At 40.2% G+C, this 16,817-nt stretch overlaps 1 protein-coding gene across 3 annotated transcripts in view; it reads right to left on the bottom strand.

Moving 5' to 3' along the window:
- TTC3 (tetratricopeptide repeat domain 3) overlaps positions 1–16,817 on the bottom strand; it is a 280,528-nt gene that overhangs the window by 89,388 nt on the left and 174,323 nt on the right. For all 3 annotated transcript variants that reach the window (XM_033948613.1, XM_033948616.1, XM_033948614.1), the window contains exons 29-31: positions 13,802–14,071; positions 9,852–9,898; positions 2,812–2,868 (exon numbers count right to left, since the gene is read on the bottom strand). In XM_033948613.1, the coding sequence (XP_033804504.1) occupies positions 2,812–2,868; positions 9,852–9,898; positions 13,802–14,071 (374 nt within the window). The remainder of the gene's footprint in view (positions 1–2,811; positions 2,869–9,851; positions 9,899–13,801; positions 14,072–16,817) is intronic.

Genomic DNA, 16,817 nt, shown 5'->3' with positions numbered 1-16,817 from the left:
CACACCTACATTCCTTTATCAACTAACTTCACATAGGTGTCTAAATATAGGCACACTGTTACAGAATTGCCTTCTAACTCCCTCTTTTGCGAAACTGCGATAGCAGTTCTGAGCGTAGAAAGCCGTGCTGAATGGCCCACGCTGCTCCCGACGCTCATACGAACTCGATGAGCGTCGGGAGCAGCGCGGCTCCCCGCGCTAGAAACTGCTATCGCAGTTTCGTAAAAGGAGGCCTAAGTGTCGGGGAGATATTTAAAAATCCCAGAAGGTGTGAGATGTGTTTGGTGTTCCATAGGAGGAAACATGATCAATTATGACATCAAACATCTAACCACATTTAGCTAGAAGTACAATTGCAGAGGGATTATTTATAGCTTTGCTATCTCTTCTTGTGTGTTTGTTCTGGCTCATGTTCAGACTTCAATCAATGATTCAGGTTTAATTTTCAACAAGCCTCAACAAGGCACAGTACGGTACAGCTTGTTTCTGAGTCAGGAAAATACAAATTTGGTACAGATTTTAGGAAAGGTTTGGGCTTGGTTTCACTCCCTGCATGATGTTATAAAGTTAGCTTCCCAATATGAAAACACAGTTTAAAAGACTGCAGATCCTCTCATACAACAGCTGAAGAGAACATCTGGATCAACTCCCATCAGTTAAGATGTCATCAAAGCCAAATGCTCAGCAATATCTCCCCTCTCATGATACCTGGGAACTTTCTGGGTTTGACCCAAAAATTCCAGGAATCTGCCTAGGATTGCAAGATTTTCAGGGAAACATTGTGTGTCCAATTGTTTTCAGGGAGGCAGGAAGGAGGGGAAACTGCAACACCCAACACCTGCAGATAAACAGATGAGTGTGTTAATGCTGGCTTGTGGTGGGGGTTGGGAATCAGCAGTGAACAAGCACAAAAAGATCACAACCACTCCATCTACCAATCCATGCCAGTTTTGGGAACTTACGGTTTCTAAGTAACACAACAGAAGAGCAAACTCTGAAATATATATTAGTAGAGATCCAGTCAAACAGATATTAGACCCAATTAAACATTAACATTCCCAATTTGCTAATCAAATTTATTTAAAACTAGTCGTTAAGCCCATAACATTAACGGGTGCTAGAATCGATGTGTCTGTCTTTCTTTCTGTCTCTCTCTCTCTCCTTGGCCGCTTTCTTTCTGTCTCTCTCTCTCCTTGGCCGCTGTCTGTCTTTCTGTCTGTGTCTATGCCCCCTATCTGTTTGTCATTCTTTCTGTCTGTGTCTCTCCCAGGCCCCTTGTCTGTCTGTCTTTCTTTCTTTCTCGCTCCTTGGCCGCTGGCTGTCTGTCTCTCTGGCCCCCTGTCTGTTTGTCATTCTCTCTGTCTGCGTCTCTCCCTGGCCCCCTGCCTATCTCTCTCTAGCCCCCCCCGAGCAAACCAAGATTGCTGCCTGCCCCCCAGCACACCCCTCCCCCCAAAGCAGCCCCTTTTCCCTCTCCCCCTCCACTTCCCTGTGCAGCAGTAGCAGCCGGACGCCTCATAGTACCTCGAAGGATGCCCTCCTGCTGCTGCTCTCACTGCCGCTGCCAAGTGCCACAAATGGAACACAGCACGGAAGCAGAAATCACGGTGGCAGGGATCACGCCGTTTCAACAGCGCATGCACGGGTAAGGGTTTTATTATAGAATATAAATATAACTCGCACTATTCACAGTCCTAGGCAAGTATCAATAATACTTTAACTACTATTGTGCATGTATCTCAAAAACAATAACAAAAACAAAAATTATAGTATAGCCATCATCACCTCCAGTTCTGCTAAGCACAAATGATCTGTTTAGATTGCTCATATCTGCTATTTTTTTTTTTTTTTTCGCCTGCCCTTATCCAGGGCGAGTTACATGTTAACATACAAAATAAGACTAACATTTATCATACAAATCGCATCAAGAAAACACTATAACAAACTGCATACATACATATAAAAATCAAATTGCACATGACATACATGTCGCATCAATGTCATTTAAGGCCAAAATACTGGCCAACCCTATCATACATCAAAATGTAAAATTGCATAAGGCATACAAGATGCCTCAATGACGAACATCATTATACCAAATAAAGCAGACCAGACCATCGAAAACCTCCGTGACCAGCACTCAGCTTCACTAAATAAAAAAAAACTTTCAATGGAGTAGACCAATGGCAACCATACACACCCCAGCTTCAAAATCTGTCAGAAGACGGGAAAAGTCTAAATTTGCTATAAATGCAGGCTTTTCCTAATTATGACAGGGATAGCCTTGCAAATGGTAACTCGCAATTGGAAAAATTGCAATCGCCTTAATTTTCTTTTTTGGTGGGCAAGTTTATGTTTATGTTACATATATGAGAAGATGAATGCTGATATGTTGGGGCATAGCAATTTATTCAAACTGGTTTGGGGCCCATTGACATCCTTTGCAACTTCATTATAGGTATCTTTTGTTTTTTAATTTTTATTTCCATAGACATCCAGGACAGAGTGTGTGGGGGGATATCTTGTTGGTTTATTCTTTGATTAAATGTATTGGATGGGAGGGGAGGGATATTTTTCTTCTGCATTGTTATTGATTGAATATAAGTGCTTGCTTTGATTATTAATGTCTGTATAATTCTTGGCCCTTTGTATCAGTTTTGAAAAATTAATAAAAGTCTAAATTTGCCACAGGCAAATGGACACCCTTAACATTTCAAAATGTAAGTGTCACATTATCAAATACTCCAAATGCCAAATGTTTGATTTCTCATTGAGCAAATGGCAATAGAATTAAATGCCAACATTACTTACTTTTGATTCTTTCTGCTTCTTTTTCTTGCTTTTGTTTTTAACCTTGATACTGTTGGCCTGGAAAGCAAAAAGCAGCTTTGTCATGAAAGTAATTTTCCATCCGTGCTTGTGTGTTTAAAACACAGGAAAGTGCAATACCACAAAATTATGCCTCAAAAGAAGCCCAGTACATTCACCCATAACTACCAAGCTGGGGGTAGGAGTGGGGATAGATATCTTGGCATGTGATAAAACCTATGTCATGAACCCTAATGAAATAATGTAAATCCTGGACATGTCAATCCTAACCCTAGAGAATTTAAATAAACATAAACTAATATAGATTAAATTAATGTGTGGACATGGCCAGACTCTTCTAAATTGTAAACTGAATTGATCTCCTTCTGGGGCATACAGCGATACCTTGGAATCCGAACTTAATCCGTTCCAGAACTCTGTTCGAGTTCCAAGACAATTTTTCCCATTTAAAATAATAGAAACTGGATTAATCTGTTCCTGGGTCCCACAAGCTCAAATTTTAACAGTAAATACACTGGATTTTAAGGTAAAATATTAACAAATAATAATAATAATACAATACAGTATTTTCCTCACTACACTACACAAAGGCGAAAATCACACAAGATGCTTTCACTACAGCTTCCAACAATGAACTGAACGATGTATGGGTGGCCTGAGCGCTGGGGACATGAACGCACAAACACACCCGAATAACGTGCAGGGCATTTGGATTCCAGTAGCGTTCGGATTCCAGGGCAAAATTTGCTCAAATTTTTCATTCAGATTCCAAGTTGTTCAAGTACTGGGGTGTTTGGATTCCAAGGTATCACTGTATTAGCAATCCATAAATACTAATGTAATGTAACCTTCTTCCCTCAGCCAGGGAGTTACAGAGTGAAACTCTTTCAGTAACCTGATAAGCATGCACCCCAAGTCTGGCCAATTGACATCAGCTTTGTGAAGTGGTGGAGATGCCCTTTTTCCAGGAACCACAGCCACAGTAACCCCAGTCCAAAGATCACAATATCTTTTAAAACTGCTCTTCCACAAAGCCATAAAATGTGGTTTTATTCACTTTTACTACCTCCTCTTCCTTCAATGAACACCTCTGAGCTGTTTCCTATCCTAGTTGATTAAGATTTCCTTAAGATTTCCCGGTATAGCAACTCAAGGGGAGGCACTATTTATTTATTCCATTTTTTAATCCCATCCTCCCCAAAGAGCTCAGGACGGGTTACAGGTTAACATATATAATATATGGTTATAAACATAATATGCCATAGTTATAGTTAATCCTTTTGTCTCCTGTATGTCAAATGAGTCTAATTAGTCAATGTTTTCCCCTTGATTTTAATGATTATAATTCTGTGAACCGCTTAGACAATTTTTTAAGCGGTATATCAAATCTCAAATAAAACTTGAAACTATAGTACAAGTTTTTCTTTTTCTGGTACAAATAGAGTTCTCCTGCCCTTCAGCAGGTCTGGTTTTTAAAGAGCTGCTAAGGTAACCCCATCCTGTTCTGAACTTAGATTCCAATACCGAGTAGTACGGAATCAAAATTGTAGCAGACCTCTCAAAAAGATACCCTGGGGCAAAAGCATAAACAATTCAAAGTCTGTGGCTAACATGCACTCCAAATCTCTCAAAACTTCTCTTGATGCGCACACAGACTAATAAGGGACAACCCCCTCCCCCGGATCATAATAGATAGGTTGAAGGCAAAAGGTGACTTGGAGACTGCTTTCAAACAAAGCAATATTCCCTTTTATATTTAAATCTTTTTATTAAACAGTGCGGGGTTCTTTCTGCAGGATAGGGGTGGTTTGGTGTTTGATCATGGCCATGGAGGACATAAGAGTCCAGTCCTCCGTGGTAGACCTTTCTAATTTTTAATATTGTAAACCGCCCAGATATAGGTGATGGTCAGTATATCAAGCCATGAATAAATTGAAGCTAGTTTATATTGTAAACCTTGTCTTACACTTTTGTTGTTCCTGCTGCAAACATAGGGGTACCAGACATCTGGGAAAATCCGTACATGTCCTTTTTTTATTTTTATTTTTTTAGAAGACTGTCCGGGTTCCCGGACGGACTTTCTAAAACCCGGCAGTTTGTCCGGGTTTTGGAAAGCCCCGAGCTCCTGCTGCGTCTGGAGGGCCTTCAACACACATGTGCAGATGACGTCACATGCATCTGCACATGCTGGAGGCCCTCCAGATGTGGCATGGAGGTCAGAAAAAAATGAGACAAGGCCTTTTAAGGGCGGGGCTGGAGGCAGAACAAGTCGGGGATGGGAGTGGAACGGGGCAGGGCCATGCATATGGGTTTTTGCGTTCTTAAAAATGGTAACCCTAGGCAAATAGTCTAAATAAATCAAAGAAGTAGATACAAAATAACTGAAAAAACCCCTCAGTGGAATGGTAACTGGTCTCTTCTGTGCAGTACTTTCTACTTCAAACTCATGCATTCTCTACACCAGTGGTTCCCAACCCTGTCCTGGAGGACCACCAGGCCAATCGGGTTTTCAGGCTAGCCCTAATGAATATGCATGGAGCAGATTTGCATGCCTAGCACTTCCATTATATGCAAATCTCTCTCATGCATATTCATTAGGGCTAGACTGAAAACCTGAGTGGCCTGGTGGTCCTCAAGGACAGGGTTGGGAACCACTGCTCTACACCCCCTTGCAAACTGAACAGCCTAACAATCTTTAATCTCCAAACTAGTGTCCACACTAGAGTTGCACGGGACAGAAATCAAATCCATCCCCACTGGAATCAAATCTATCCGTGCCCGTAATCTACTCTGTCCCTGCCCGCCCTCATAAACTTCAGAAATAGTTATTTCATTAAATTATGCTACCGAATTAGAGGCTCTGGTAGAGACCCATTTACAAATAAGCAAAGAACTTTTTTAAATTTGGAAATAGCAATTGTGAAGAATACATACTTTGTAAATGGGTTTCTGTCAGAGCCTCTAATATAAATACAAAATATAAATACTCCAACTGATGAGGACCCTCAAACTATGTCAGCTGAGACTTCCTCTGAAGGTGGCCAAAAAATCACTTTTACCAAGCTTGGAAGGCAGCAGCAGCAGCAATGTCCCTAAGCCACAGATGCTGGCATCTTAGTGGCTCAAGGATGTTGTCAACGACTGCAATTGCACTAAAAATTACACTGGCTGCCAATTGAGGTGAGAATATGGTTTATGTTTGGTCGTATATGTTTTTAATCTTTACATGGTCTTTTACCTAGTTATTTTCTTGACCACTTTGAATTTAATAGAAAACGCCCTACACAGGGTTCATGGATATTTGACTTTCCATCTATTAAGGGATGTGTTTGCAAATGATTCTTTATAAACATTAAATAGGAGATTTCATAAAGAGCAAATAATTATATATCTACTCCCATAATTTGTATAATATCAAAAGGAGGAAAACAAGAGGGTAGTAATCCTATACTTCTTATTTTCAAAAAAGGTGAACAAACACTTTAATCTTTATCCACAGTTTACTAATGCCCACAAAAAGTGGCACAAAAATTCAATATTGCATACTAGTTTTCAATGTCTTAAAACAAATATTTTTTTTAGGTGGATTTCTTTTTTAGTGAAAATTACAAAAAAAATGTCTTACTGCTAACCAAGGAGAGGGACATCAGAAACTTTTACCTGGGACAGGGATCCTGGAGCCTCCTATAGCGCACAGGTATTTCAGCATCCGCTTCACCCAGTTCTTTAATCATTTATTCCCCACCCCAACCTCTCTATTTCAATAATTTTTTAAAGAGCTTTTTGTATATATATTTTGCACATTTTTAAATTGATTGTATCTCAACGTTTCTCTTAAGAATCAAAATCTAGTCACACTAAAGGCATGTGAAGCTGTACTAAACTATTCCATAAGATTCTAGCGCTGTCTGAACTCTGTCACTCCCGACGCCTGGAAACAGCTAATTTACTGTTCCCTAGTAGCCTTTTGGTTAATAAAACCTTTCTCGGAGGATTCTCCATCTTTGGTCTGCTAGGTAGTGAGACCAAAGATTTTTGGCTCTTTTTGAGCCTAAGGTCAGGCTCAGAAAATTCCTGAGTAGGACCTCCCACCCGCCCCCAACTGCTTATGCCTATTATCTGCTTCTTCAAAAATAAGAATGGTCTCTCAAATTTATTCTATATCAACTGGATTTTGATAATTGGATCCTGCCCTTTGGAGTCAGATATGGAAAAGACAAGTTTAGCAATTCCTAGTGAATTTTGCTTTGGACCCCGATAGGACTTTTTTATTTATTGATTTTGTACACATAATAAACACTTTGCTACTGAATTAGGCAAAAGTATGCATATATAGGAAAACATTTCTCTCCCTCCCCTCAGGACTTGGTGTTTTGCCTAGTTGTTTGATACTGTGGGGATTTATTTTTGAACCGACCTTGACCCCTCCATACCATCAAATTACCGTCCAATAGCAAATATCCCTCTCCTAACCAAGTTATTAGAATCCATCATATCCACTCAACTCTCATCCTACTCAACTCTCTCCTACCCCACCAATTCGGCTTCAGACCCAACTTCAGCACCAAATCCCTTTTGGCCTCACTAATCTCTAAGGTGCAACAACTCCATTCTCGCAACAAATTCGCTGTTCTCCTACAATTCGACCTCTCCGCAGCTTTCGACGTCGTCCACCACGATATCCTAATCTTACAACTCTCCGAAATAGGCATAAGCTCCACAGTCCTAGATTGGTTCTCGAAATTCCTACGCTTCCGCTCCTACACCGTTAACACAAACGATACCTCATCCCCCCCCCCCCCTGGAAGCCGAAATGTGGAGTCCCGCAAGGCTCACCCCTCTCTCTTATCCTTTTCAACATCTACATGTCCTCTCTGAAACTCCTTCATCTATCCCCCCTAGAAACTCTCTACACCTACGCTGATAACATCCTCATCCTCCTCGAGACCGACTCGAACCTCACTAACCTTGCTGAAAACATATCCACATGTATAACGAGTCTCCAATCCTGGGCCCAATCTGTACAAATGAAACTGAATGAGTCCAAAACAAAACTACTTTGGCTCGGCCCGACACTAGATCATTTACCCACCTCCATCCCACTACCTTCCGGCCCCACTCTTCAGCTTGAGTTTTCAAGCAAAGTCCTAGGCATCGTCAAAGACTCCTATCTCTCCTTCAATGATCACCTTAACTCCTTGGTAAAAAAATGCTTCTTTAGCCTTCATATGTTGAGGAAAGTGAGATCCTGCTTTCATCATTCTCACTTCGCCGTCCTCGTTCAATCCACCATCCTCTCTAGACTGGACTACTGCAATTCCATTTATATAAGCCTAACTAAGAAAAACCTCCATAGACTTCAGCTAATTCAGAACGCCGCGGCTAAGCTTATTTTCGCAAAAGGCAAGTTCGATCACATCTCCCCACTCCTCTCCAAGCTTCACTGGCTCCCAGTATACTCCAGAGTCCTCTTTAAATGTGCCTGCTTAGCCTTCAAGATCCTACACGGCGTCCTTCCTTCTGTTATCCCATTCTTTTGGAATTCCTCAAACCCACACTCCTCCAGACCCTCCCAAAAACTGAAACTATCATTCCCCTCTATAAAAGGTATATCCCGCGCAGGAAAACTTGGAACATCCCTCCCCTTTAGAACAACCTCTCATCCCCGCTCAGAAATTCAAGCTCCTTCTAATCCTTCCGCAAACACTTGAAAACTTGGCTCTTTTCAAAAATCTAATCACCTCCCATTCTCTAGTATCCTGTCCCTCTCTATCCTCTTAGTCCCTCTCCTATATTCTTTCATTGAAGTTCCTTTCCTCTTAACTCTGTAAACCATGCCGAGCTCTGCGCTTGTGGAGATGGTGCGGTATACAAACCTAAGGTTTAGTTTAGTTTAACTGCAAAATTAGAATCTATCTAGATGTGGCTCAGGCCACACAGAAAAAAAAAATGGAGTCAGTTCCTTCTAATGAAGTAAGAGGTTTGAAGTTCCAAGTAAATGTGTAATCAAGAACCAGTCACAATTAAATATATTTATTATGAACCATCGCAATTGCTTTTTTTTTTAAAGTAACAAACGGTTATTAACCCTATGGATGGACAAAATCAGCCAAGTGTTTGAGAATAGCTAAGCCATTAGTTAAATGAGGAGCCTAATTTTCCCAATTAGGGACTTTGCCCCCACTCTAATATTAGGCACCCCTTTCCCCCTCCATGTGGTGGACTTGTATTGAGAATGTGCACTATTTTGTAGAGAGTATTTTGTTAAATTTCTTTTATCTTTCTTACTATTGTAAAGAGGTTTCTTCTTGGTTTACACAGCAAAAGCATCGGTTTATATCCAATGAATTACTGTATTTTTCGAACCATAAGACGCACTTTTTCCACTACCTAAAAGGGGTGCGCCTTATGGACCGAATACACGGTGTGCCCTCCCCCCGGTATTTTAATTATTTGTATTGTATTTCACTGATTGTCCAACCTTCTTTTGTGTAAACCGCCTAGAAACTGTTTGATTATGGCGGTATAGAAGAATAAAGTTATGTGATGTTTTATAGTGGCGGTGGTCCAGCGCGGTCTCCTGGACAGCTGCCTTTGGCTTAGACGAGCGATGCACAATGCAGGAACGCAACCTCTGCGCTTACTGCCTGGTTGTGCCACTCTGTGATAGGCTGAAGTCAGTTACTGACTGTAGCCAATCACAAAGTGGCACAACCAGGCAGTAAGCGCAGAGGTTGCGTTCCTGCATTATGCATCGCTCGTCTAAGCCAAAGGCAGCTGTCCAGGAGACCGCTCTGGACCACCGCCACTAAAAAATGAACGGTGAGGGCTTTGGGTGGCTGAGGGCGGCTGTGGGCTTCCCAGCACCAGACACACCTACGTGCAGAGGAGGAAAAACCAAGAAAACAAATTCTGAACCAAATTTTTTTCTTGTTTTTTCCTCCTCTACGGGTGGGTGTGTCTTATGGTCCAAAAAAAATACAATATTTACAAAATAAAGACTTAGAAAAATGTCAACTTACAGCCCCATCTTCATTTTCTTGTTTTTTAAAAACGATACATGGACCATCTGCAGGAAGAAGAGAGCAGTGAGTCACTCTTCAGCTTCACTAGCAAGCAACAGATTGTCAAAGTTCTGAAGTTAAGTTGTACTTTTTGAACCAGGCGAAAAGACCCTCACCCCTAATAATTCCACAAACTGTCTGTATCGTGCAAGAAATCCTGCACAGCTGAAAATAATGCTCTCTTTTCTACACCCTTTTGGATCATTTATTAACTTATCTTGTGTTACTCACACGGAACCCATAAGAATAAAATAGGCCTTCTAGAAGGTAATGCACAATAAGAGCGTTATAGCACATATTAATAGTTGACCCCCCTCCCACAAAATCAGAATGCAATTTACAATTAAAATATAAATGTAATTTTTTCGAATCTGAACTAGGGAACACATTTAATAAATAAATAAACATACCTACACATTATATACTTATAGATATCTATATACATATACATACATACATACACACACACACATATACACTCTAGTAGGTTACTGGCCAGACTTTATGGTAGATATCATGCAAACATGATGGGATGGTTGGATAGGCTGGAGTGAGTTTGGATGGCTACTTCAGCATTTGGAATCTAGGACAATACCAGACTTTACAGTCTACGGCCCAGAAATATCAAAGAAGAGACAAGTTAATTTAATCATGTATTTTTTCATGAGTAAAACTTATGGCCAGATTGGATGGACCTTTCAGGCCTTTATCTGTCGTCATTTACTATGTTACTATATAAACAAGTGCAAGTATTTTTTTCCCAGGACTTGTTCAAAGTGGATGTATGAATCTATTTCCACTTTGAAATCCCAGCAAATTCCACACCTTTCACTTGCATAAATAGTTAAAAAAAATACTGCTGTGGACAATAATTTTATAATAGGTTATCACTAAAATCAATCCTTATTTCATGATGAATAACTTTTGGACCATAATGTATCTTAAATAGGAAACTATCTTTAGATAGATTTTTCCTCAAAGAATCATTTTAAAAAACAATTACAATTTTAAAAGATCTAATTTTTTTTTTTTAAACAAAAATCATTGATTTTTATGCACCCTGGTTAACTGTTTAACAATCAAATGCTCAAAGCTTGGTGGAACTTGATGAAAAATGTTCAACTTAAGAGGCATTTGGCTTGAGGAAATTTGGAAACATTGACCTAGAAAATATACAGATTTTAGGCTGTGGTGAACCTCACTGAGTGTGTCAACATAAGAACATAAGAATTGCCAATACTGGGTCAGACCAGTGGCCCATTGTGCCCAGCAGTCCACTCACACAGCGGCCCCTAGGTCAAGACCAGTGCTCCAAATGAGTCCAGTCTCATTAGCTCAGCATGAACTTGTCCAACTTTGTCTTGAAACACTGGAGAGTGTTTTCCTCTATGACAGACTCCAGGAGAGCGTTCCAGTTTTCCACCACTCTCTGGGTGAAGAAGAACTTCCTTACGTTTCTACGGAATCTATCCCCTTTTAACTTTAGAGAGTGCCCTCTAGTTCTCCCTACCTTGGAGAGGATGAACAGTCTGTCTTTCTCTACTAAGTTTATTCCCTTCAGTATTTTGAATGTTTCGATTATGTCCCCTCGCAGTCTCCTCTTCTCAAGGTAGAAGAGGCCCAGCCTCTCCAATCTCTCACTGTACAGCAACTCCTCCATCCCCTTAACCATTTTAGTCGCTCTTCTCTGGACCCTTATGAGTAGTACCGTGTCCTTCTTCATGTACGACGACCAATGATGAATACACCACCCCATAACGTCATGAAAGTATATCGAGTAATGCTCTAGGTGTATGATTCTGATTAGAAAGTTATATGGTATAAGGTCACTCTCTTGATTTGTTCATATTTGTTGTGTTTCTTGAGTGTACTTCTTTTTTTCATTCTTGTATTTTGGATTATCCTTTACAAAATAGGTACAATATGCACTTTTTTTTGGATGTTTTACATAGGCATCCTATTATGAAACTGTCCCTATTACATGATCCTTGCCAGCACAGCTTGACTATAATCTGTGCCTATTGCTTTGTACTGTCACCTCTCCTTGTGGATCTTGGAATAAGGGCAAAAAGAAAGATCGAAATGTCCCACAGCAACTCAGAAGACAAACAGAAAAACAAAGTAAGACACTGGATCTGGATGACCAGCAATTTATTAAACAGATAATACTAAAAATCCCAAAGAGTATGATGTAGACCAATGTCTCTCAAACTTTTTTATCTCTGGTATACTAAACGGAGCAAATGTTTCTTGTGGCACATTATAATCAAAATTATAAAATTGCAAAGCCAACAAAAATTAAACTTGAGAGTTATTTATTTAAAGTTCTTTAAGCTATGTATGGGGTAATTGTAACAACGGTGAAACTAAAAGTAGATGAATAGAATTGCTAATCAATGTGACGGATGTGCTTGTTGAGAGGAAATTATCTCGAAGTACAGCTTGATAGTTGACAAGCAAACACACATTTCATCATCCACCATCTGCAGTTCTCTTTTTTTAAATTTAATTTCTATCAGAGCTGAAAATCCAAGTTTGCAAAGATAAAAAGATCCAAATGGTAACAAAGCTTTGATTGCTTTGTTTCTCAAGTTAGGATAACTACAGCATAAAAAAAATAAAATTAAAATTACTTGCCGTTAGTTTTCAAGGACCAATCACGTCAAAGAATGATGCTTGTCTGGGCAGTTACAAACACAGAGATGCTCATAACATTGGCAGACATACATGTCATCTATTCTAGTGTATACTTATGAAGGGAATTTTTAAAATAAAGTAAAATTCTGGAATCTCTCATGGCACACCTGGAATCTCTTCGGGGCACACCACTGTGCCTTGGCACAGAGTTTGAGAGACACTGATGTAGACAAAGAGGGACCAAACATGGTCCATGTTTTGGCCTTTTACAGGGGTCCTACTTGGGTGTATGAATGCTATGTTATCTGAGAGATTCAAACTTCTGTTCAACAGCCACAGCATGCAGTTCCTCGTTGCACTGATTCATACTGTATTTGAAATTTTTAGTATTATCTGTTTAATAAATTGTTGGTCATTCAAGATCCAGTGTCCCACTTTGTTTTTCTGTTTGTGTACCTTAGACTAAATCATTCTAAGATGAAGCAGCTAAACATAAAAGGTATATATTACTATATTTAAAATCCTCCCCCTCTTTTTACTATTATTAATCTTTGTAAACTGTTTAGCTGTTTTTTATTTATGGTATATTAAATAAATGTGAAATGGATATGCTGCAAACCTGACTAACTGAGGCCCCTCAGAACTGGTTTGTGAAGTACAGTGTTCCCCTGTGAATTCGCAGTCTCAATCTTTCGTGGTTATTTTCCAACCGTCTCTTCTTGGTACTAGTCAGGCTACACCAATCAGGAGCTGCTTTGACACGCCAGATAGTGTGTCAAAGCAGCTCCTGATTGGTGTAGTCTGACTTTAGTACCAGGAAGAGGTGGTCGGAAAATACTAAGCATGGTCCCAAACTCGATTTTCAGCACCCACAGGTGCCCCAGCTGCCCTCTCTTGCCTTCTATCCACTACTAAACCGCATTTGCGGTTTTTTGAAATTCGGGGGAGTACTGTACTGGTTTTTTGTTTGTTTGTTTTAACCATCACAAATGCAATCTCTCATTTTTCAGCTATTCTATCAAGACTCTCATTGCAGAATACTGAAAACAAGGACTTGCAAGCAGATCAAAACAGTAAGTCAGAGGAAGCAATATGCAGAAAATAAAAATATATGTTGAGACATTAGGCGCCTTTAAGTGTGTCCATAACACAGCCCTATATGCACAGACACTCCCTGGTAAATCTATCCATTTTGCTTATTGGAAATGGTAGTATAAAGAAATCTTATTATAAATAATTTTGGTAGTTCTGAATCGAGATCACACACATACCCATTATTTTGAAATAACAATCTAAAGCTTGGTGTAAGGCTGGGCATGCAAACTTTTCTTTATTCTCCTGAAGCAGCCATATTAACCAGCGGGCCTTCTCTGGTGGTGCTTTATGGAAATACGCTAGTAGATCTTCAGGAGAATGATTGCAGATCATAGAGTCCAGCTTATTACCATACTTCTCATTCCAAAGAGACAAGAGGGTGTCAAAGTTGAGTTTTTCTAAGCAGTCACTATACCGAGCCAGAAAAGCCTCTGCAGCCTTCAAACCTGAAAGAGAGTCAAAAGAAATGAAATACTACATGGAAAAAAATGATCCAGTGCATAAGACTAGCACCTTCCTATGGTAGAAGCTATGCCCACATGATCTGCTCTAGCTAGCTCCGAGATCTAAAAGCAAAATTTGTACTTTTAAGGGAGAGAGCTATTCGTTTTTTACCTAGCTAATCCTTCCATTGATAATAATAATAATAACAGTTTATATACCGCAATACCGTTAAGTTCTATGCGGTTTACAGAAAATTAGTGGAGTACAAGTTGAGTTGACGTACAAGTTGAGTTAACTTAAGGGATGTGGGAACAATGGGGAGAAAGGGCAAGAGAGGGGAAGGAGGGAAGTGGGTCAGCTGTCTAGGTATTTCAGGAATAGGTGAGTTTTGAGGCGTTTCCTGATTACCTCATAAGTGGTGGGCAATAGGAGTTGTTCTAGGTCTTTACCCCATAGAGCAGCCTGATGTGAGAGAAGATGCTCATTGATCTGTATGATATTCTGTTACCTTCCCAAACTGTGGGGGTTGGATCCCAAAAACTGTATTTGGAATTGCAACCTGGGTGGTCTCTTCATAGCGACATTATTCTACACCTCTGGGGTGGGAGTGAGTTGTTTACATTGATGTCCAGAAACTTCTGCTGACTAAAACCCAGGTCCACAAACTTAACACGTGCACATCATGTTTTGTGGTTTGTTTTTGGTTTTTTTTTTATAAATACTTAATCACATAACTAACATTTAACCATAATACAAACATATGGGCTCATCTTCCAAAGCACATAGACACACAAAGGTTTTGAAAACGAACCTCAATCTATTTTTGCAAAGAAAGTTTTTCACAAAATTCCAAAATCTAAAAGAAGTAACATACCTCAGTGAGAGCGATGAAACTATTTTTAAATTTGGGGATGTCTTTATAATTTGAAGAATAATGTCTCGCTTTCTGTCTCTTCTCCCCTATCCAATATTACCTATTTTCTCTCCTCTCGCATCTTCTCTCTTTCTTCTCCTCCATGTGTCTCTTTTTCACTACATTCTTCATCCTTCCAATCCAGCATCACCAGTTTTCTCTGTTCTTGCAGTCTTACTTCAAAGATACAGGCTAGGCAGTCAGCTTCAAAAGCTATGTGAAGACACATAGGGCCAGCTTCCTCCGTGCACCTTCCTGCGTTGGGAGGGGTGTGACCAGCAGAGCTACCGACACTGAGAAGATATCTTCTCAGTGGTGCCAGTGGGAGAGAAAGGCACTGACACCCCCTTGGGGTCCGCCATTTGAATAGCTCTGCTGTACTGACTAGCATATTTTACTATTCAGCTGAATACGAATAATGAAAGTTATTTGGCTGAATACAGATATGAATAATGGGCATTGAGCTTTAGCATAACAAATGATAAAAGAAGCAACATGTAATCACGTTTATTCCAATAGGATTTAGCAAAGTAGAGCCCCATATTAGAGAATGACACAGTGACAGAATTCATCGCCATTCCCATCCCTGTGGATAACCGTGGGAAACCATCCTGTGTCATTCTTTAGTGTCTCTCTCAACCTCAAGGCTTGAGGGTCAGTGGTTGAGCTCATTCATACTCTGATTCTTATGTGAGCCAAGTATAGGAAAATGAAGCCATTGTGACATCACTGATAAGGTTGGCTTTTAGGCATTAGTGGAATGAGGCATTATGATATCACAATCTCAGCTCTGGAATGTTGCTACTCTTTGGGTTTCTGCCTGGCATTTGGGACCTGAGTTGGCCACAGCTGGAAACCTTCGGTCTGTCCCAGTATGGCAACGCTTATGGTCTTATGTTCTAACCATCCAGTGTCATTCTTTAGTGTCTATCTCAACCTCAGTCCTTCTACACCAGCATTCTTCACAAGGTTTGAGAGTCAGTGGCTGTGCCCATTCATACTCTTGATTCCTCCTTCTCTCCTTAAAGGATGTAATGGGGATAATTTCCTGCAGTTATCCGCTAGGACAGGAATGGTGATGAATTCTGTCACTGTGTCATTCTCTACCCCAGATTATTCATTTTTGAATTTAATCACGATTCAGCTGAATACAAATAATGTACTCAGGGCACTATTTGGGGCCAAATCAAATAGAAAATGAATATTCAGTATAGCTCTAGTTGTCACACAATTTTAAACTGGTTATAATCATTGGTAATAGCCACAACGAAAGATTAGGTTCTTACTTTTGCTAATCTTCTTTCTTGTAAATCCACACTTTATTCCCGGACCAGTGAGTTATTTCCGTCTACCGCCAGGACTTTGTAGGAAGCCTCAAATTTCAGAGACTTAAACCCATCCCTCTTATACCTCATGACTGTCCCTGGTTCTGTAAACAATTAGTGGCAAAGCAGCCAGGAACATCTATAGAGGATAACAACGAGAGAGAGAGGAATAGGACGACACTCCCCAACAAGTGTATTCTGCTCACAATTAGAAATGTAAGACAGCAACAAGTAAACATAATTGAATCAGGATATCAAACATTAGTAACCTGAATGATAACAACAGTGCTATAAATAGAAACAGCATTCATCTGCATACCTGCCGGCACCCCCTAAGGGAGGCAAGAGAAAAGTCCCTGGACCACAGTCGCAGAGGTCCCTGTGACCGGAACAGAGGCCAGCGAAAGGAAGACAGGCAGAGACTGTTTCTCTCCCCCCCCAATTATGCCTGATAAAGCATATCAACAAAATCTGGGGAAAATACATCCTCCACGGTGGGAGTCAACCCCT

This window comes from Geotrypetes seraphini, chromosome 6, assembly GCF_902459505.1.
Source record: "Geotrypetes seraphini chromosome 6, aGeoSer1.1, whole genome shotgun sequence".
NCBI lineage: Eukaryota > Metazoa > Chordata > Amphibia > Gymnophiona > Dermophiidae > Geotrypetes > Geotrypetes seraphini.
The sequence above is the reverse complement of the archived record's forward strand: the minus strand, read 5'-3'. Positions and strand labels throughout refer to the sequence as shown.